At 42.7% G+C, this 22,550-nt stretch overlaps 2 protein-coding genes across 2 annotated transcripts in view; one reads left to right on the plus strand and one right to left on the minus strand.

The window, feature by feature from the left end:
• The first annotated feature begins 1,080 nt into the window (after nucleotides 1-1,080).
• Nucleotides 1,081-11,752, plus strand: BRI3 (brain protein I3). Its single transcript, XM_086854794.1, has 3 exons — nucleotides 1,081-1,327; nucleotides 2,863-2,977; nucleotides 11,364-11,752. The coding sequence occupies exons 1-3, from the start codon at nucleotides 1,159-1,161 to the stop codon at nucleotides 11,494-11,496; spliced, it is 417 nt and encodes a 138-aa protein (XP_086710920.1). The 5' UTR covers nucleotides 1,081-1,158; the 3' UTR covers nucleotides 11,497-11,752.
• A 1,115-nt stretch (nucleotides 11,753-12,867) lies between these two features.
• BAIAP2L1 (BAR/IMD domain containing adaptor protein 2 like 1) overlaps nucleotides 12,868-22,550 on the minus strand; it is a 34,424-nt gene continuing 24,741 nt past the window's right edge. The window contains exons 4-14 of the mRNA XM_023936760.2: nucleotides 21,665-21,726; nucleotides 21,498-21,569; nucleotides 21,030-21,167; nucleotides 19,833-19,985; nucleotides 19,229-19,396; nucleotides 18,382-18,532; nucleotides 17,036-17,243; nucleotides 16,667-16,744; nucleotides 16,169-16,334; nucleotides 13,991-14,031; nucleotides 12,868-13,464 (exon numbers count right to left, since the gene is read on the minus strand). Of these exons, the coding sequence (XP_023792528.2) occupies nucleotides 13,389-13,464; nucleotides 13,991-14,031; nucleotides 16,169-16,334; nucleotides 16,667-16,744; nucleotides 17,036-17,243; nucleotides 18,382-18,532; nucleotides 19,229-19,396; nucleotides 19,833-19,985; nucleotides 21,030-21,167; nucleotides 21,498-21,569; nucleotides 21,665-21,726 (1,313 nt within the window). The 3' untranslated portion in view covers nucleotides 12,868-13,388. The remainder of the gene's footprint in view (nucleotides 13,465-13,990; nucleotides 14,032-16,168; nucleotides 16,335-16,666; nucleotides 16,745-17,035; nucleotides 17,244-18,381; nucleotides 18,533-19,228; nucleotides 19,397-19,832; nucleotides 19,986-21,029; nucleotides 21,168-21,497; nucleotides 21,570-21,664; nucleotides 21,727-22,550) is intronic.

The raw sequence follows: 22,550 nt of genomic DNA on the forward strand, positions 1-22,550 counted from the left end.
TGGGATCTGTAGTGAAGGACAAACCGGGGATTTCCAAACCAAAAGATCTGGAGAGTCAGACAGCTCAAGGGATAAAGGTGTGGAGGGAAGAGGCAGGAGTTTTAGACGGAGTAAAAGACATTTAAGATCATCACAGCATCTGGCCTGGGCAGTCATCAAGAACGTGGGTTTCAGAAGCAGCTGAATCTGGTAAAAGTGTTGTTGAACTCGTTCTTGTAGTTTGCTGTACAGGAGGCAGCAACATCTCCTTTGCTTTCTTCTCCCTCCCTGTAGTGTTTGCTTCTTTATTTTAATTAGTTTTAATTTTATTTTATTTTTTAATTTTTATTTTATTTTAATTAATTTTAGTGTTTCTTTGAACCGTCAGAGTTTTCTCCTGCTTTTTCCTCGATTTCTTTTCAAAAACATTCCGCTCTTTACAACATTCCTACCCTGTGCCACCACCTCCGTGCTCTTTTTCCATTTACACTCAAGTGCGGCTCTTCGCAGCGGGATGTAAGAGTTTGCAGAAGTCACTGCGACCAACCAACCTCATCCTCGCCCTCCGCAGCCCGCCGGCTTCCAGCAGGGATTGCATTTCACAGAACGGGTGGGGTCGGAAGGAACCAGAGAAGCTCCCCTGGTCCAAGCGCCCTGCACAGAGCAGGGTCATCCTAGAGCACTCGGCACCGGCCGGTGCTGGGGAGAGCGCACGGCCAGGAGCGATGTCCTGAGCGAGCGCGTTAAAAATCCCTCATCGGCTTGGCGACAGAGCCTCGGGGCACTGCCGAGCACCACGCTCCCCACTGCCGGCCGTGTTCACGGCCGCTGACCGGGGCGCACGAGTGCGGGGCAGTCGGTGTCGGTGTCGGTGCCTGTCCCTTTAAGGCCGCGGGTTCCCGGCTCCGCCCGGCGGAGTCGCCGCGCGCCGCTGGGGGAGCGGCGTCACGTGGGGCGCGGCGGCCTCGTGACCGGCCGCGAGCGCAGCACCGGGGCCGCCGCTCCGCGCGCGCCGCTGGGGAGGGGCCGCTCCCCGCCCCCTCCCCCGCCGCGGGCCCCTCGCGCCGCCGCCCCCGAGCTCCGGCGCCCTCGGGCGGGGCGGGGCGGGCGGCGCGCGCCGGGCCGGGCCGGGCGCCGCTTCCTGGTCGGCCCCGCGGGACGAGGCAGCGCCGGCCCAGCATGGACAGCAAACCGCTGCTGCAGGAGCGGCCCCCCGCCTACAGCCCCGCCGCGCCTGGCGCGCCGGGCTACGACTACGGGCACGGCAACTACGGCGCCATCCCCGCCCCGCAGCCCGGCTTCCAGCCGCCCCCGCCGTACTCCTACCCGGGCGCCTCGGCCGCCCCAGGTGGGTCACGGGCGGCGCCGACTCGAGGGGGGCTGCGAGTGGGGGTCCCCGGTGTGCGGAGCGAGCGCCCCGATGCCCCTTCGCTGGGGCGGAGGGTGCCCCTGGGGAGCCCCCCCTGCTCCGAGACCGGCGGGGGTGCCCCGGGGCCGCGGGCTCGGGAGCCGGGCTGGGCTGGCCGGCAGGAGCGGGGAACTCCCGGGCCGCTCCCGGTGCGGCTGCCCCGGCACAGGGAGGCGCTGGGGGTGTCGCGGCTCCCCCGCTCGAAGGCTGCGCAGGGAGGCGGCTGCGCCGGGATCCAGGTGTTCCAAAGCGCCGTCTCCCTTTGACCTCCTTCCCTCGGGGCCCCTGAGGGGTTTGTGTTGTGCTCTCCCCAAAATCCCGGCTGGGAATAGGGGCATTCCTCACACGCGCGGAGGAATGGCAGAGCCACGGCTGTGCTTGGCACTAAAACAGACCCCAAACTTGTTCTTTGCCTGCACTTCGCTGTACCCGGGTTAATGTTTGTTTTTTCTGATACACTTCAGTAGCCTGGGAGAGACTTAGGCAGGTGACTTAGAGGCAATACTTTCGTTAACTGAATTAATGCTAACATCTGCCAGAGAAAGAAGTAGCCTCTCAAGAAAGAGGAATGCTTCAAAAGTTCTAGAAGTTACACAGCAGACACAGACCCCTGTCTTTGAGTTGAACCTTGAGGCTACAGATTGATTTTCCTGTTGATAACTTGAAGCTTGTTTTCCTGCAGTACAGGTATTAGTGGTTATTTTCAGTTTGAACTGTGAGGTTGTGAGACTTCACCAATGGATAACTTGATCAAAGAAAGTCTGAGAACCTGGGAAATAAGCTCAAAATTGATTACAACTGGGCAAACTATGCCTTTACTACACTGCGTACATCTAACCATCCCTTTCAAAAGTTTTTAAAATATAATTTAAAGTTTTTTATGTTAACAAAGCAGTTAAAGGCTTCTGTCTTCTATCTACAGCTGTTAAAATTACTCATTCTTTTGGTAACACAAACTTTCTGAAAGTTGGGGTTTTTCCCTACGCTATTTCTCTCTACTTGCATCCTATAACTCCTGCCTTAATCTCCAGTTAGACACTTAGTATATTAGAATTTAATAATATTTAATATTAATAATATAGTATTAGAATTTAAGCTTGAAACTAGAGGAATATTTATTCTGTTTCAAATCACTTGTCTGCTGGAGTGGGACATCCAGAAGTGAAAGCTATGGTGAAAACGGTGGTCATTGTTTAAACAGTTTTTCTCTGGTGCTCAACAGCATTGAAACAAAATCTCGAAGTTAATTATTAGCTCAGTGTCCTTTTGGGATGGTTAAATTGATACTTGGTTTTATGAAGTGGCTTTGCTATTAGATGTGCCAGGTGTTCCAGTTCTGATTATGATAGAGCTCAAAGTGCTTAATCAAGACTACATTCCTGTTTATTGTTTTACATGTTTTGTCGTAGTACTTGTAAATAATCATTGTTCTTTGTGCCTTACATGTGATGATTGAAGGTTTTTTCTTATTTTAGGGTATGCTGTTCCTCCACCGACATCACAGCCAAACTATTCGAGCACGTACACCATCATTCAACAGCCTGCCACCACCACTTCTGTAGTAGTAGTTGGTGGCTGTCCTGCCTGCAGGTAAAATAGCTCTTGAGGAATTAAACTCAGTCTTGGTTTTTAAGATAGAGGTATCCATATGGTTCCTTGGTTTTCAATAGCTTTTCTTTGTGTGTGTATTACAATTAACTGAAAAGGCACTAAGATCTAGGAAGTGGAATGCTTTGGTTTTTGTAGTGAGAGCTTGTCCTGGTGGGCTTGTGACACTTGCTATAAACAATACAGGACACTTTAAACATGAATCTGTTCTTTAAGATGGAGGAGGATCTGTGATACTTTTAATGAAATAGCACTTCAGCGACAGATAGGTCAGTTCTTGGGGAAAAGCATGACAGGAAGTCCCTTCTGATGTGTTTATGGCTGGTGATGGTGAGTAGCATGATTTTATTGTGAAATTCTGTAATCTTTTACCATAGTCACTTCTGGTTTTCTGGCAGTAGTGTGGAAGAACTTCTGCTTTTGTGTGTGTTCCCATTCCCAATCCAAACTGTGCAAAACCAGGCAGGGTGATTGTCAGTATTGGCTGAAAACATTGGTGGCTTAAAGCTTCGAAAGAACTCTAAAAGTCCTTCATCTGCAGAAGAACAGAGAAATTGATAGACCAGACCAAAAATGTCAGTCTGCTGCAGTGGTGAAAACCAGAAAGAGTGGTCAGCTGTTACATGGAGTTGCAGCAAGAGAACAACTTCCCCCTTGGAGATCACAGCCATAAATAAGGAAGGAGGCACTCAGTTTCCTCACTAATGCTATAAGTCAGCCGTAGGCCCTTTCACTTCTCAGTTCTTCTCTTCCCTGGATATAAGGCCATGGCTGAGGGCAGAGGGATTGCTGTTGGTGCAGTTCAGGCACTGCTCTGCCTGCCAGCTGTGACTCAAGTGCAGCTCATTCCCCTCTGTTAAAGTGTACAGGAGTTCCCCTTGGGATGCCTTGCAAGGAGGCAGTTGATACTCTGCAGGTGTGAGCCCTCCCTTCCCTCCAGAACGTGTAGGAAGCAGACCTGCCTGAGTAGCTGAAGTGAAAGCAGTTTGGTGTGTGATGAGTGTATGGCAGAGGCTGTAGCCCAAGTGTTAAAGTTGGTGTTTGTCCGAGAGTCAATACCTGGCCTTCAAAGGTGGATTCAAATAAGAAGTATCCTGTGGTGTTATGTAAAAACAGGTGCCTGTTGAAATGCCACTAGTTAAGGCTGAAAAACCTGTACCAGCTAGAGCTATTGGTCTAGAAGGTGTGTGTTTTAAACAGGGGAAAGCAAGTGCTGAGCTGTTCAGAGGATGTGGTAGATCCTGCCACCTGAGTGGTTACATCAACATGCTGATGCTGTAGCTCAGCCAGAAGACAGGGCAGATGTTGTACATGGCTTGGAGAGAGGCAGGCAGTGTGCTTACAGAGACAGACCTTCTGGCCCTGACCCCAGGATAGCTCAAAGCATTTCACTGGGGAAGTGCTCTTGGAAATAGCTTAAAATGGATAGACTCTTTTTGCTATTGTTTTTTCTTTTTCTGGAAGTTCATAGAATATGCTGAGTTGGAAGGGACCCATCAGGATCATCTAATCCAACTCCTGGCCCTGCACAGGGCACTCCAAGAATCCCACCATGTGCCTGAGAGCATTGTCCAAACACTTCTTGAATCTTAAATCCCAAGGATGAGTAGCTGTATCTTGTAATGGTGCGTCAATCTCCTTTGCCCTATTACCATGTGTTAGTTCCTTATTATCCTTTGAACGGGAGTCAAGTGTCAAGATAGCAGGGAAAAATCTCAGATTGCTGGGTTTTTGAGTATTGTGGAATTGACAGTGTATTACTTCAGGAGAAAGGACAAGGAGGCTGAGTGAAAAGCATAATATTGGAAATACTCATAGGAGCCTGAAGGACTCATATTCTGGAAGGTTACACTGGCTGCTACTTTTAGAGAAAAAACTCAATCCTCTTTGAGTTTTCAAGACCTTAAACACAGTTCTAGTTTACTTTCATGTCCTGGAAACCTATTTTATGATGAATGCAATATTCAGCTAAACTCTTAATACTGTCCAGAACAGAAAAGTTGTTGAAGGGGCACTGAAAAATATTAAAAACTTTAATGGTACATAAAAAACTTTGTTATTAAACTACCAGGTCAGTTGTCCTGTTACTTTCCTGATTTGATGGTGCATGATTGTTAGTCCATCTGCTTTAGATCACGAGGAAGAGCCTTGTGTGTGGCTGTGGAATGATGTAACTGATGGAGTAACCTAAAGGCCATCAAGAGAATTTCTGCCATCAGAAATACAAAGCAGTCTGTTGCACTATGACGTGCATTCATGTTGCTGATGCATGTTGAAATAAAAACCACTTCCAACTTAAAATATATGGTGTTGAGGAGAAATACACAGTATTGGTCTGTTATTTGAATTGGTGTCTATTTTACTGCAGTCATGAGAGATCTTGGGGTTAATAAGCTGGCTCCAGTACAGTTGATCTTTAGGCTTTTTTTAATGGTATTTAGTCATAAAAAGTACAAAGTATCTCCAGAAGTAGCCTTTCTGAAGTTGGTAATATGCCCGTGGTGAGTGGTAATTGCATTCCTGCCCTTCTCTCTCTGAAGCACTGCTGCCATCTGAGGGATGACTCTCCTGTCCTGCAAGCTGTGCCTCTTGCTTAGAGCTATTCCTTACATGGAGCTCATTCCGCAGTGGTCAGTGTTGCTTTCTAGTTACAGACTTCAGTTTTAATGTGTATTCCATCCTTCCTTGCATTCTCAGAACGTCCTTGGTGGTTGTAGTCCTGTTGTCTCAGTGTGTGTTCTTCTCCCAGCCCTGATGTACAGAGAATTAAACTGAGTTGCACAATCTTGTCAGCTTTATGGCTTCTAGCTGACATTTAAGGTTTGGCCAAGTCCTGCTTTTGAACTGTTCTATGTTCCCAAGTACACACTGAGTCATTACAGGCACTGACTTTAGATTTCCTGCTGTGAAATTATCTTTTTAGCTTGGAGAATTCAGCCTGGCTGCTTTACTTATGGTCACTTTCATTTTCTTTTTCTCTGTCTTTTGTTGTTGGTGATAACTAACTGCTCAGGAATGTTTGCTTTCCTGTTATTTAACAGAAGAAAGTTCCTTTGAAAAACTGTAAAAACATTCTCTTGATATGATGATTGCAAAGCCAATTCCTTCAAAATCTGGGAGAGAGCCTGTAATGGACCCTGTTGGGTTTTTATTTAACTCTTCAGCTGAATTCAATTGCTTGGGAGAAAGAGCAAGGAAAGGGCTTCACATTGCTGCAGCTTTCTCTTCTGACAGCTACAGTGCATCTGCTTCACCAGCATCGTAGTGGGTCTCAAATTATGCCAACACTGAAGCTTCTTCCTAAACTGGAAGATGAGACAAGTTGTATTAAACCTGTATTTATTCTAATGTGTCTTACAGCATTCCAGGTGCGATTTTGGTTTGTTATTGTGGTGGGGTTTTTTTATTTATTGGTTTCGTTTTTTTACTTGACAAAGTTGTAACTTCTCAGGTTTTGGTAGAAATTTTGTTTTTGTCAATTACACGCATGTCTCCTGAGGGAATAGACTAGAAAAAATGCACTTAGGTGGTCAAGTCTTTCCAAATTTCAGTCTTCTGCTCTTTCATTATTTCAGTCACAAATGCTGTGTGGGCTTTGATAACAAAGGCAGCTCAAGCTGTAGCTTTTATCAAGCAGATAAAAGATGCAGACTTTCTGTAGTTATTCACAACTATATTTAAACTTCATGTAAGTATTTTTGATATAATTTAATTACATTCACTGCTTAAATATGCAAGGACTTTAAAAAAAGGCAACAGCAAAACACCTGTTTAGAGAGCATGTCTGATAGTGTGAGCAAACTTGAAGATTTTTGATTTCCAGCAGCAAGCTGGAGGTCCTTTTGAAACTTGTGAGTGAAGCAAACTTTGCAATACCTTTTTGAGAGTGCTGTGAGGAGGACAGGGAAGAAGAAAGCCTTGATCCAGCAGACTTGGGCAAATGCCACAAGTGCCATTTGGAATTCCTAACTGGGAGAGCTGGGACTTTTCCCAGCTTAACAGCAGCTGCTGAGCAGGAAGTTGCTGGCTGAGCCCCGCAGAGAGGAGGGATAAGCCTGCAGCAGGGTCCCAAATGAGAACAGCACAGCTCTGCTGCTTCTGAGGGGTTTTGTTCCACTGGTCTGACCAGATGTGCGGGCAATAGTCAAAACACATTAATCTCATAAAGTCTCATTTCTTAGAAAAGTAAGGCACAGCAGGGATGTATTCCCTAATGAGACTATGAAAATGATAATCTGGTCTCTAATGCTTAGTCTGTCACTGGCCCTGAATTACAGTAATTTTTTTTTCCTTAGAGTCACCATTTGTCTTGAAGAATACTTGTCTGATAGTTAGGATTTCATTGCAGCAATGAGTTGTTTTGGGAGAGAGGAGGGAGCTGCCCTTGTTTGTTGGTCACCACAGCAATACTGATTGGGCTGAGTGTGCAGGCAAGGGAGGAAAAGCCCCACCAGGGCTCAGTGTGTTCACCCTGCTGGGTATCCACCCCACAGAGAGCTCTGACTGGTGTGCTCAGCCTTGTTTGCCAGGCTGGGCTGTTGGTGTGAAGTCTTGAGGCTCATCTCCTGATTAGAACTGGGTTTAAAGCAGTGATGCTCCTGCAGCAGCAAAGGCTGGTGGTTTGGAGGCATTTCAAGACAGACAAATAGCCAGGCTGCTCCCATTGCCAGGATTCCTCTGCTTCTGCAGCCAGGCCTCTGTATAGGAAATGAAGCCTAAAGCATAAGGAAATTCAGATAAATCTGTAAATACTGTCATGCCTCCTACTTGGAAGTGATTTTTAAGGATAATTGCATTTACATATATGTACATCTTGTGCTGAGGAGGGCAAGCCAGTGGCTACATAGAGATTTGGGCTTCTTGTGATATGGATCAACAACCATTCAAGATGTTATCAGCTGAGGCTGGAGGAGCTGATACCTCTCTTCATAGAAATTAAAACTGTAAACACCCAGTGCTTACTCAGTAGTCCCATATGTAATTGTCAATTCTTTTTGTTCTTCAGTTGCAGGTGAGATTTAAACATTCTGAACATAGCTGGTGCTGTTGCATTAGCCAGGAGATGATAAAGAATCTCTGGCTGGTTTTGTTTGTATGTTCAAAGTTAAAAATTTAGCATGCAGCTGCCATAGTCCACGCTTGTCCCTGGTCTGGTGTTTTCATTCAAATCTAAACTTTGAAACTCAACCAACCTCTGTGGCAGAAGATGGGATTTGATTTGAAAATTCCAGTGGTTGGTCAGTGATCTGTGTGGAGGATAGCAGTTTTCTCAAGTGCAGTTTCTTTTCATGTCTTGCAGAGCTTGTGGTGTAATCAGCCTGTCTCTGATTACCTGGGGTGACCCTTTGAATGTATTTGTAAGGTCTAAAAAATGCTGATAAGCCCACATTTAAATACTGTGATGTAGTGCTAAGTCTAAAAATGCACGTGTTAAATCAGACCAGTGCTGTGTTCAGAGATCTCATTATCGGCCCTCTCATCCTGAGCTTTGACTTAAGATCTTAATGTTTTAAGAGTTACTTTGAAGAGGTTATCTGAAAAACAATTTGATTTTAAGTACTTGTTGGTGGGCATAATTGACCTTACTGTATGGAGCTGGCAGCTGCAGTTATAGCTTAAATGCAAGATGCTGCTTGCAGTATAAATAAACCTTTCCACTTTATTTTTAGAGTGGGAGTGGTGTAGTTATAATCAGCTTTTATGTGGTTTATGCTGTAGAAGAAAATTTACGTTTGGTTATGTTAGTGAATCCACAGTTTGAATATGGAGTCTCTAATTACTCCACTCAGGTAAGATAGACAAGCAAAAAATATTTATGGTCTCCCTTATAAAAAGTTTTGGTTTTTTTTTTTTTTTAAATTTAGTAACTGGCTAAGCAGTGGTTGGGTAAGTGTTCATCTAAAATTAGGTGCTGACATAAATCAGCAGAAGCCAAGAAGTGTTTGTGTGGCTAATGCTGTAATCACACTGTTGGATGTGATAGGAGCTCTGAAACAACAGGTACGGTGTGGAGGTCAAGCAGACACAGCTCAGGTGCCCTGCCTTGCTCTGCTGCTGGCCTGGGCTGTCCCTGTTCCTCTCCAGTGCTGACCCAGCAGTGCCTCCTTTGCCCCTCTCTGGGCCTTTTCCCTGGATCTGGTGTTGAATCTGGATGGCAATTTTTAAAGTTTTAGTTTAACTACCACAAAACTCTTCTGAGTAACTCTGTTTAGGGGGAAGGGAGTTTAAAATAAAGTCTATTTAAAGTTTCAAGGACATGTGCTGACCAATGGACTTGGGCCCTGCAAACTGATTAAGAGAGGTGATTGGAATGGGTTGGGCTGTGCTCATCCCTGTTGGGGCTGACCAGCAGTAGCCCAATTGATCCCTCTGTGTTTGATTAGTATGTTTATTCTTTAAGATCACATCAGTAGACTGCTTATATATACTCTTAACTAAGCACGCCAGCTTACTTGTCACAAATGTAGGTTTCAGGGCAGGAACTGAATAGGAATTGTAAAGAGACAAGGAGGAGATTTTGAAACAGTACTGAAGCAGGGATGCCTGCAGGAGGGAAGTGCTCAGTGGGCGTGGAAGGAAAAGAAGGCATTAATGTACCAGCAGAGCAGGGCAGGAATACAGCAGCTGTATGTGCTGTGTACTGTACTTGGTGTGCATTTTCCAAATAATGTTACTTGTGATGTCATTGAAATGCCTGGAAAAGGGGCTGTGGTTGTCTTGGGTGGATCTGCAGTGTGAAAACTGAATCTTGAATTACTCAGAAAACACGAGCATATTCCTGAGCCTCTCTATACATCCAGTGTTACTGAGTTAACCTGTGGACAGGGGAAAAAGAGAGGCCTCATCTCCTGAGCCTGTGCTGTTGGTTTCTGTTTGCTCTGAGGGTGGTCAGCATTTCCCAAGTGCAAATTGCCAAATTCAGCTGCTTCATCCAGACCTGACACCTCTGGCTGAACACTGCAGTGTCCTTTTTGCCCCTGTATCTGTAACTGGTCTGGTCCCAATGATCCCGAGTTTCTTTGCATTCCAGCTCTAGTAGCAGAGTGTTCCCAGGAGATGGCACTTCCCTGAGCTCTAGCTCTCAGGGCAGGCACTTTGTTTTGCCACAAACAATGCAAGATTACTCTTGAATATCTGTGTGCCCAGAGAGATTAGAACAGTGAGAGATGAGCTCTGCAGAAGTGTTCTGCTTCAAGACACGCTCCTCAGGACTTCAGATCCGACCCTTTTTCTCACAGCTGGACCATGTTTTGTAGAGTTTCAGTAGTGCAGGTACTACTCTTGTCTCTCCCCATGGCTCCAGAGCACTTCAGGAGAGCCTCCTGTTCTCTCCCCACAGCTCCTGTTATGCTGAGTTTGTGGAGTGGCCACAGTGTCCAGCACAGGCTGCACAGGTCTGAGCTGTGGGACACTTGTGTGCTGAGACTCGAATCTATGTGCTGATATTAACTTTGTCTCCATTTTTTAGTTGCCTTAAAAGAGCATTATCCGAGGACATTAAATGATAAAGCTGCTGCTGGGATCAATGGTAACCTGACAGTTCCTTTATTTTCTATTTTCTTTCTTTAGAGAGTTAACTTCTATCTCTGCAAACAGAAATAAAGTGCATTAAAGTGAGGGAAAGCTTAAGGGGAACATGAACTTGCGTAAGCAGCAGAATATCAAGAACACTTGGAAAAGCCTTTGGCTTCTGATGATGGCTGAGGGGAAGGGGAATGGTTCCCAAGTTTAATCAAGTTGCAATATTTCAGGCAGTTGCTGCAAGGAAATGGTCTCTTGAGCCTGTGCCTTCCTTCCTTTGCTCTATTTGCACATCCAAGAGCTTGTCCCTGGCTGCTCACAGGGAAACAGCAGCTTGTTGGCCTTGGCACCCTGCTCAGAGCCTGCACTTCAGGGTCACTCAGCTCTGTTTGTGTTGACTTTCACTGTACCGGGAGGACACATCTTGTTCGAGTGTTCTGCTAAACTTCAAATCTTGACTATTTAATGTAACTGCACAAATTTCTAAAGTCTGAATTCTCTGGTTTACTGTCTGTCTTCATTTTGGGAGATGCTTCAGAAATGAGTGAGGGACTGAAATGGAGATAAATTTCTGATGTCATAGGACTGTGCTGAAACAAAATTTTTGTTTTGAGCTGGGAATCAGCTGGAGCCAGGTGACATCAATAATTCCTCTACAGCTGTAAAGAGAAATCAGCTTTGAGAAGTAGAAACCAGGAACAAGCCCCAAACCTTGTACTTTATCTTGCTCTATAAAATGGTGTGGTTTCTCATGACTGCCAAAGCACGTGATTTGGGTGGTGGTGGTGGTGATCTGGGGGCAGGCTTGGTGAGTGTCCTTGACTGAGTCTGTTTTCCCTTTTTGCAGGGTTGGCGTGTTGGAGGACACCTTCACCTGTCTTGGTGTTTTGTGTGCCATTGTATTCTTTCCAATTGGGATTCTGTTCTGCCTTGCACTGAGGCAGAGAAGATGCCCTAACTGTGGGGCAGCTTTTGGCTGAGGGGCTGAACGTGGACGTGCTTACGGAAGCTACAACTGTTAGCATACTCTTTCTAATGTAAATGTCATGTACAATCATTTTATTTGCTTCAGACCTGTTTTGTAAAGTGTGAAGGAATTTAGTCTCTTGCATGTAATTTAAACCTAATCTTTCATGAGCATGTGCATTGCAAAACATGAAAACCTGACTTGTTTTCCATGTTTAGTGGCACCTGTTGAAAACTAAATAAAACTGCTTTTCCTTTTGCAATCCTCAACTTGTGGCTGGATTATTAAGTATTACTGATGTGTCTGATACCATGTAGTCTGAAAGCAGAGTAGTAATCCTAGCTACAATGAAGGGTAATTATTTGCCAGCATCCTTATAATGATGATGATAAACAATGTTTAAGACTGTACTTGTTTAGGGCATCCAATATTTGAGGGAAGTTTTGTAAGTGCTGTGTGTGCTACCTCTATGGCAACAGCTCCTCTCCCCCACTGCAGGCACAAGTAGTAACACACAATCAGAGCCCTGTTTTAATTAGTGAGGGTTTTGCTTCATGCAGGGGCTGGTGTTGGTTCACAGACAGCAAAACCTTCTGCCTGCAGCAGGAAGAGTTTGGGGCACTGCCAACCATGAGATGCCCTGAGTAAAGGTTTTGCATCTTAGATTGTTTAATTCTGGTACTGAATAATTGGAAAATGAGACAGACTAGGTTGAGTTGTCTCTACTGTGCTTTAGAAGATGGGCTCAGGTGTAAGTTACCCCTCTGAAAAAGCTAGTGTTTCAGGTGGGGATGGTGGATGTTTGTGCAGGGCTCTCTGGCAAACTGTCCTCTGCCTTGAACTTGAAAGGCAGGGTGAGAGCAGCCAGCACATGCTCATATACTATTTTTTGATATTAAGTAACTGAAAGGCATTTCACATGACTTGAATTCACTGTTTATAGTAGTAGAAGTAGGAATGAGCCAGGGGATGCTACAGGAAACATGTGCATGTATAAAATAGAATGATTTAGAGTAAGGATTAATCACAGGCACAACTCTGCTGTGGCTGAAGATAAAAGCTCAATTTCACTTAGCTACTGCACTCTGCCAGCACTCAGGCCTTTGCTCAGCTCCTTGACCAAAAATTTTCAACTTTAAGCTGTTTTCCTTTTGGGTAGGCTACAGTAATGAAGGAACTTCAAAGGTAGCTTTTTATACTGGCATTTGAGAAAAAATCATGGCACTGCTTTATTATGACCTTTTATCAGACTAAAATTTGACAATAGTTTTTAAAGACAAAATTACCATTGAAGAACGTGTTGACAGTTTAACAGACTGAAAATGAGTTTCTGTTGACACCTGAAATTTGTGTGTGAACATTAAGCAAGGCATTACAAGTTGTCTATTCTTAACGGGATAAATATTTATTTATAGCCTAAGGTATCTTTCTTACACAAAATAACAGATAATCATTTATACAGGCAATTTTCTATTCTGGAATAAGGCAGTTGTTACATTGTTCTGTTTGAAAAAAAAAAAATCACTGTTACCTTCTTTAGTAGGTGGCATATGCAGGCTTATATTCTAGAACTTACCATTGCAGCTTCCAAGTAATGAATGCCAAAGATTCTGTGAGCTATTATTATTTTGATTCACTAGAGTATCCAAACTATCTCCAGTATTTTCACAATTCCTACTACAAAAAAAAGTCATACTGTAAAGTCAAGCCCAAGTGCTCAAACACTAGCCCAAAGCAATTACTCATTAGAAACTATAGCTTTTAAAAACATCAGAGCTCCATTCCAGTATTACTATTGTACAGTAATTACATTTAAATAAATTTTTAGGCCAACTTGAGATAGTAATTGTCATTGCTGAAACTGAGTGTTGGTAAGGAGGAAGCCCACATGCCTGAGCTGTGTATTCATCGGATAATCGGTGCTGATCTGTCATTTGTTACTGTGGGTCTGAGTTTCACCGTTGCAAAGGGGTTTTCTCCACTGAAAAGAAATGCATGAAGTTACTTGAAGGCTTTCTGCAGTCTAACTCCAAATTTATTCTCTCAGGTCCTTCATCCAAGCTGCTGTCAAACAGCAAAGTAAATTATGGCTCTGAGATGTGGGGATTCTGTGCAACTCTTAGTTTAACTTGAATTTTTAAAATGAGGTTGCACATGAAGAATCACTTTTCAGTGAGCCAAAAGTTTGGGAAGTTAATTCCCAGTTACATCTGGGCTTTTAAAAATAGTTCCAATCTTCAAAGATTTTTGCCTTTAACCCTCAAAGTCAGTTAAAGAAAGGTTTTAAGTCCTGTTCTCTGTCATGCTACTAGAGAAACATGTTTTTCTGAGAAGGGCCTGTGTACTGCACTTGATGCCACTCTTGAGAAAAGTTCAACTAATTTTAGCCATATTGTTCTAGCCTGGGAAAGGTCATGGAGAAATTAAGGATAAACATCCTTATTTCCCCTTATAATCATTAAAATAAGTCAAAAAACCGCAACAAAATCAGTGGAAAAGTATTTTACCTTAGAAAAGGTGGTTTTATAATGCCATTCATGTCAGGTTTCTGTAAAAAAAAAAATAAAAAAAAAAGAAGGTATTTACATGAATTTGCAGAAATATGCTACAGGTGATCCCGCTGTCCTGCTAAGGGAAAGAGACTGTAATTTAATCTGTATGGCCAGTTTGGTTTTAATACTTCCAATTTCCATGCTGAACCAAAGCCTGTCAGGCTTTCCATTCCAGGCACGCTGTGTTTCAGGACCTCATTCAGCAGGTTTTTTAACTCATGCTTGGCTTGTGATTCCAATGAAATTGCTCAAGTACATCAGCTGTAAATAGACTTTAGAATTAGGCCTAATTAGCCTTTTAAATGAAGAAAAATGAACAAATGCCTGAATTAAATCTTACTGAACACCAACCCTCCTCAAAGCTATGTCAACTACTAAGTCTTTTAGAGTGGATACTTTTGTGCATATTACTGTCCTGTGCAGCACAGCATGAACAGTTTAACAGGCAAGAACCATTCCTCATCTTTCCTTTTTGAAATCCTGAGCTATTTTTTCTGTGTATTCTGAAACAAAAGTAAGATGCCTTGAATAATTTCCTGCTTCTGCACAGGAGGCCCAGTGAACAGACTGTTTTACACATCTGTAAATCCTGTATGAATGTACAAGCCAGCTCAGTATAATGTTGGGCTTATTTCCAAAGCCTGTGGAGGTGTGGGGGTTGGGGACTTGCACGGAAGCAGGAAAGACAAGGAAGTTCTGCAAGAATGAAAATAAATAGTGACTTTGGAACAAACACGTGGTTTCAAGTGCAACAGCTCTCCTACAGTTGTCCTAAGATGGGGTCACAGCAGCTGCTGTGAGTTAGGAGGTGCCTCAACAAAAGTGGTCATTGTTCTACACTCCAGAAATTCTAATTTATTTTAGTCTTGCTTTCCCTGTGGAAATTCAGATTATCAAAAAAGATGTATTTGTTTTTCACTCCTAGGAGCTATCAGTTTCCATTCTGGCCTCCAAAGAGATTGTACTGCTCCAATTAGAGCACTGCCAACTGACTGATCTGCCATTCCTCTTTGGTTTCTGGTTCAACAGGAATGTTAGTCCACAAGCCTTAATTTTATTCCTAAACCCCCTGACCTAATGCCACAAACCAAAACAACCCTTAAGCTGACTCTTCCTGAGAATGGAGGGACCACAACAGAAACAGTGCAGGGATCCTGAGACCATTTCACACATTCCATAATTCTTTTAAGCTCTTTAGTCAGTCAACCTGGTCCCAGGGCACAGAACTCTCCCTGCTGGCCTTGCACCTGCCAAAGGCTTTGGACATAATCTTGGACACTTGAAGGCCACGTTGATCCTGCAGGCCTTAACAGCCAGACACAGGCTAAAGAAATTTTGACATTACACCATTATTAAGGCTCATGGCTTCTTCATTCAAAAATGAAAACCACAAATATGTCAAAATACAGATGCTGGTCTTCAGAATAATTTTAGAAGTTTCCCGATACTTGTTTTGAAAGTAACTGAACACTGAGATTTAGGTCATATTTCTTGATAGTCATTTCATGCAGCAGAAAAGCTTAATTCCTCACAGGAAACACTGTCCCAGAAACATTGCTGCACAAACTACACACTTACTTACATTACTTACATTAGGAATTGATTCATCTTGAATCAATTTGAATGCTGCCTAAATAGCAGAAATAACAGCATTGTAATACAGTATCTGTTCATAAAAAGTGTATTTTCACTTAGCTGCAGCTTTGCTGAGCACAGCCAGGAGCACAGCTCTCCCTCAGCAATAGCTGCAAACCCAGCACTCGCTTTCATCGGGTTCTTGAACACAGAGTTTATGCTGCTGTAAATCCCCTGTGCCCCACAGCTCTAACATCACTGGAGGTGATGGATTTGTACTGCTTTCTGGGAGAATTTCACATTTAACAGATACCACTGCTGGGAAGTTTTGCTGTGCAGGGAAGTCCCCTGCTACTGTCATTTATATCCCTGAACAGTTCTTCCTCCTTCCTGGTAGGATGGATGGACTGAAATGACAAAGCTCCTGAAATTCCTGGAGACAGCTGGGTCAAGGGCTGGAGTCAAGCACAGGCAGGTGAGGTAGGAGATCCCAATCCCTCATTTAAGAGCCCATCCAAGCAGGGTGGAATGTTTGGATTTCCTGCCCTGGGCACTCACCGGGCCTGCCTGCTCCACTCTGTCGGTCGGAGTTTTCACAGCAGCACCTTTGGCAGGCTCCATCCGTCTGTCTGTCTGTGCAGCCCCCAGGTAGTCTGGTGGTGGGAGGACAACTTCTCCTTTCTCCACAAGGTTCACAGAGCTCACACTTCGGATTGGTGCAGGGCTGCAAGATAGAACCCAACAAATACCATTGCCAGATGCCAGAACCCATCTCGCACTGCTCTTCAGCACCAGGAAAGCACAGAAGTCAATAATGGGGTGCAATGTCCTGGAGCCAGTGGGACTGAGTTAAGGCTGTTCTGAAGCTACTCCTTTGGTCTGTGTGTAACCATTAAAACACTTCATTAACATAATTAAAGCATTTTACTGCAGACTATTAGGGAGTATTTACTGTACATGCTACTGAACCTCAAAGTACATGAGCACAAAAATAACATTTTAAATAAATATTAACAAACACCTGGGCATTTCTGCAAGTGCCACCCAAAATGTTACCTTGGCACTGGGGCAAAGGCTTTTTCTTCCGCTGATTCATCCAGTGGTCTGGTGTATGATGATGGAAACCATCCTTTTCTGTAAAGGGAAAGGTCATTTATATTATATAAAATTGGAAAGATCTTTCAAAATACAACAGTGGACTCAGCAAACAGATTTAACTTTTGAAGAATCCAATTTCTGATGATGCCAAATTAGTGTGTAAAACTAAATATGTGCAGAGAATTTCCTTAGAGGGAGACTACAAGTCGGCAGTCAGTGACAGCCAGTAAGAAAGGTGGAAAACCATTTACTAACGTCTGCTAACATAATCTGACGAGACACATCTTTACTTCATGTTCAAGGTGGGTAATATATTGATTATCTTACAGTCTGGTTGTGTCATGCTCTCCATAAAGCCAGCCATCCTTTTCCTCAGCCACCAGCAGGGTGATGATATCCCCCTGGGCAAAGCTGAGCAATGTCTTGTTGCTTCCAGCAGTATGTGGGAAGATAGTCTTCACTTTTTGCCTTTTCATTATATTTAATCCCGTGGCAACAGAAGTTGAACGTGATAAACTGGCATCATCTGAATTCTCTGTCAAAAAAAGAAAAACCAAAAAAACCCAAAAAATCCCAAACAAAGAAAAATTAGACACACAAAAATAAATGTAATTAGTAATCTGAGAGGAAAAAAAGAAAGAAAAACTTGAGTGCAAATGGAGTTCTTTGTACTTACTCACCTTTCACTGCCAATGTTTATGTTATCACCATGAAGTTCTTAACTGCATGTGGCTTTAAATGCACACACCCAGCATAATAAACTGGAACCAACAGGCAGAAAAAAATTCTCTAAGTTTTAACTGGCCACTTCTTTCCTCTTTTGTCATGAAAAGTACTAAACAATCACAGCTGTAAAAGGCCTTTGAAAATTTTCCCTTCTGATAAAAAGTAACTGTGTATAAAATCCAACTTTCACTTTCAAATGTGCCTCAGCACTCAGAATTGAGGAGACTTGCAGATACTTGGCACTTTCTGGACACCAGATGTTTATCAGAAAAAAAAATAAAGGAGGGCTTAAAACTGTATGTTATTTGACTAGTACAATATATTGTAAATGTATTTTTAAAGAAGAAATGCTGGAATTTCTATTACACATTGAAGAGTTCTGCATTTCTTATTCTGTGGTCTAGGCCAAGTTCTTCCCTATCTCACAGAAAGTATAAAAATCAATATATTAGACACTTGGGAATAAAATCTTATTAGGATATGAAATTTCAGGAAAGGAACTACAAGACTGTGTGCATTTTTCCCCATGTGCATTTCTCCCTTACTGCTACATGCCCTTAAAGTAAACCAGAGTGAGAGTGTCAGTGTTCGTTTGTGTGCACTGAAACACTCTGATGTATCCTGTTCAAAACTAAGGAATGTCTTCTGCTTATAACACTGCAAGCCATGAGAGCAGTTAAGTTGGGTTAATCAGTGACACACAGAAATTGATTAAAATAGAAACTACCTAACCTGACCTGCATTTTACTGCAAACAATTCTCTTGTAACACATCTCTCTCTCCTGTTAGATTATATAAATTATATAAATCCTTTGTAAAGACCATTTCCTACTCCTCTATGCATCCTGAAATTCACATCATCATAGTAGCAGAGGAGCCCTGAGGTAATTCTGAAGACTGCAGGGTGTCATTCACACTTTCCCAGTTTGCAGGGAAGGGACACTCACCTGCTGAGTGATTCAGTTTTTCAGAAGGTTTTTTGGGAGCTGTTGCAGGATTGTTGAACATATCCACGAGTGGGCTCGTGTATGCCCTGCCTGTCGGAGCTGGGGGCACTTTGGATGCATTTTCTTGGTGAGGATAAAAATCATTTCCAATCTAGAGCCACAAAAACAACAGTATCACAATACTGAGGGAACAGCAGTAGCTTTTTTTCAAGATTAAATTTCAGAGAGCAATGCTTAAATATTCCTAAAGGATACACATTTAAACATTAAATAAAGCCCATATGTTCCTATAAATTGCTGATTGAAAGTTTGTAAGAGGCTTGATAAACACTTGCTAGTGGGAAGGTTACAATATTTTTCTGCAAATAGCATGGTGATCTCTGGATTGTTTAGAAGTTTAATATAATAATTATGAAATTCAACAACTAATGATGACACAAAATGCAAACCAGCAGAAACAATAATTTCACCTGTGCTCCAATAAACTAATAATCACGAAGGGAAGAAGAAAATAGAAAATAACATTTTTCTTAAGTTCATATTGAACTGCTGAGTATGTAATTACTATTATTTACAGACAAGAATGCAGGAGATGGAATGGCTGGAACAAAAGTAGCCCTGAGGCTGAGCTCTGCAGGAGAAGCCCTGAGCACCCAGCTGAGAACTGAGTCTTGTTTGGACATGTGCTCCTCTTTCTCTGCTGTGTGTTTTCCCCATAGCATAACTTCATCTTAATGATTTTGGTTCCATACCCAAGCCCAGTATAGTCCAGCTGAGGTCCAGCAGAACCTCTTGAAGCCACTCTACACCCACTTAAGAGAAGCCACATCCATGAGGAACAACATACCAGGGTATTTCTCTTTACCATCGGTGAAGGCTGCGGCGTTCCCGATACTGGGGTGGATCCAGGGGTCCTGATCTCATCTATCATCATTCTGACTTTTTCAGGCACTTTGGTGGCATCACTACAGATTTCCTCCCACCCAGGCAGTTTGGATTTTAGGAAGTCCGCACACTGCATCCAAATTAAAAAATAGTTGTCAAAGATAGGCTTTTTCATAAACTTGCACAAACCTACTGGTTAGCTTTCATTATACCAGAATGTTTACACCAGCAATATGGAAGTATTCTGTATGATTCTTCTAAGGAATACCTCTTTGAAATAAATGTAAAAACAACTCTTTGGCAGGGTCAGATATTGGAAGTACCTGATCAATCCATGCATTTTTAATACATAATTTAAAAAATATCACAGTAACCTTTGATTTTTGCTACAATACATTTCATAGAATAGTGTGTTGTAAATATTTTCTATGAACTGGTCACAACACTTGTCTGAAACTCGTTATTTTATTCTGGCAGTCTGGTCTACATGCTGCAGGAAATACTCAACATCTCCTGTGTGCCTGGATTTCATGAATTTCATTTCTGTTTATGCTCACAGCACTGACCTGAACATGGTAGAAGTGCATGTGCTGGGTAAAGCTACAGTGCTTGTCAACCAGAAAACAGAACCTTCTTTTCTCTTCAAGGAGAGCTTCTCTGCAGCCTTCTGCAATAAATCTCTGAATATCGCTTTGTCGAGAGGTCACAGTTTCCAAATACTGAGGGAAAAAGGAAAAAGAAAGAATCACATAGAGCCTCTGAGTTTTATTTGATGCTATTTTCAATTAATTAAGTAAGCTCTAAAAGCCTTAGGAAAAGCTTTTGGTAAGGCAGGGTGGGATAGGGTGGCTCTACTTCTAAGTCCCTCTCTCTTCCTGCACAGATCTGACTTCCCTGATCCCATCAGGTGAATGTATATTGTCCCTACAGGCAATCAGCAGCCTGTTTAGGGGTTGTGAGGGGTTGTGTGTGGTATGTGTTCAAATTAGACTAACGACCTTTGTCTGCACTATTGCAGCTGCAAATCAACACACAAAGTTGTGATGAAACTGCTTAATTTAGGAGGGGAGGAAAGGAGATACTAAATAGACTGAACTATATTTGTCTGAAATTAGGAGGATTCATTAAATACTAATCCTTAAACTCAGACCCAGAACCTTAAAAAACCCTCCACTCTTGTGAATGGAGGTTAAAAGATAGGCAGTAAGAAATGTTACCTACACTTACTGTACTCTATTATACACAAAGATTTCTTTGAAAATTAAAATAGATATGGAGAAAAGTACAAGTGTTGTGCAAATAAAATATCAATGGCAGGTATTTTAAGAGAGACACATAACAACAAGAAGCTGATTTTCACATTTTGAAACAGTTTAACACTTCAGTGTCCTGCCTTTTCGGATTTCACCTCAAGATGGCAATGCTGGATTAAGGGCAGTAGGAAAGGCAATAACACAAATTGGCACTGCCTACTCAGGGAAATTACTCTATAGCAAATTACTTCTGAATTTGCATAGTTTAGCTGGATCCCTGTGTAAAGCTCTGCATAAAGGTGTACTTCCAGATCCACTTTTGGTCAAGGGATGAAATCTAGGAAGCAGAAGTCTCCGAATATGTACAGTGGAGCAGTGAGAGCTCAACTGCAGCTGTGGTACAAACTCGAGGAGTGCCTTTAATACACATCAGCTTTGATGAACCATTAACTTTTTCTGTTGACCAGTTCTCCTACAGAGAAAGAAACAAATAAGAGACAGTGCACTGACCTCCATTTCTTTATGCTCATACTTGGTTACATTTCGTGCTCCTTGGCTTTTCCTTCTGATTTTTTTCAGCTCAGCCTGAGACTTCTCTAAAGAATCCAGTTTGCTTCTGTGTTCTGTTTGGTACCTTTTTAAAGTTGCCTGCAATCAAAGCATTTACATCATCTGATAATGCACTCAGCCATGTATCTGGGTAAGGGACTAAAAAGCATTTCTGTGATCTCTGAGATACTGCTCACACCCCCCAAGTAAGTTCAGCAACTGCTGTGGTTTTAAGGAGCTATGAAGTCATACAGGGGTTCCCTTTTTAAATTAAATTAAGCATGAAAATCTTGCTCATCTTTATATATATAAAGTACATTTCTATTAAAGTTTGTATCAATTAATTAAATCTTGGGAAACAACATCTAAAAAATTCCTTGACTAGCAACAGACAAATAAATTACGAATTTTAGAATTGAATGCACTTACAGTCATATATTTTACATCCAGGTCTGTTTTCTTCTCCAGTTCAGATATAATTTCTTTGTGAAATTTTTTAAACTTTAAAAACAAATGAATTAAAGGTTATTAAAAATTGGCAAAAGTAATTTATAATTTCACAAGCAAAATGAAATAGAAGAAATTATTTAACTTACACTCTCTTCTAGACTGTCATTAAGTTTCTTGTGTGTTCTTGAGATTTCTACCAGAACCTGGCCTGTTGATAAATACACAACTGTATTGGTTTCTTTCTTAGACATCTGAAGTTAGTTAACAAAGAGCAGTAATAAAATGCATTTAACTAATATACTCATCAATGGTTATATTTAAAAAAAGGTAGGAAATTTCTTCTCATCAGGGCAGCTGAAATGAATTCACTCTGGCCACAGACAAACTAAGCAGTTCGTAAGTGCTAGAAGAATCATGTATTGTTATGCAAAAGGAACATGGAATGCCAGACAAAATTAATACTTCCTTCTCTCCAGAATAGCTCCTGTTGGTTTAGTAACAGCCTCTTTTTGTGCCAAGTCAGAGAGTAGCACACAAGTTGTTACTACCCAAATAGTAACATTTGCTATCCATTTCTTAGTCTGAAAACTACACTTCAATGTTTATTAAGTTACTGCACCTTCAGAGTCAACAAAGCGACCTTTCAGCTCCTTTGCTGCACACCTGCTAAAACAGACCTGATCCACACAGGAATTCCCACCTGTGCAGCATTAACCAACGGCCAAGGCAAAGCAGATTCCCCAGCATCCTCACCACAGACCCTGAATATCCCATTCTGCTCTGCTGTCTTCCAGCACACACTTACACAGCCCAGTCAAGGCTGTGAGCAGCTGAAAGCTGAACTGTTCCAGGAGGATAGAGAGGAAACGTCCCTCCATCTTTTGGGTGTGGCTGTATGTGCAAAGCAGTGGGCTGGTGCTGCCCTGCCTGAAGCCAGCCACATCACCCTGCCTGCTGCTCATGGCCACATCAGCCCTGCTCCCTTCTGTGCCCTGGCACAGGCACACCCGAGAGTGCCAGCCCTGTCTGGGA

This window comes from Cyanistes caeruleus, chromosome 17 (assembly GCF_971803275.1).
Source record: "Cyanistes caeruleus chromosome 17, bCyaCae1.hap1.1, whole genome shotgun sequence".
NCBI classification, from domain to species: Eukaryota; Metazoa; Chordata; class Aves; order Passeriformes; family Paridae; genus Cyanistes; species Cyanistes caeruleus.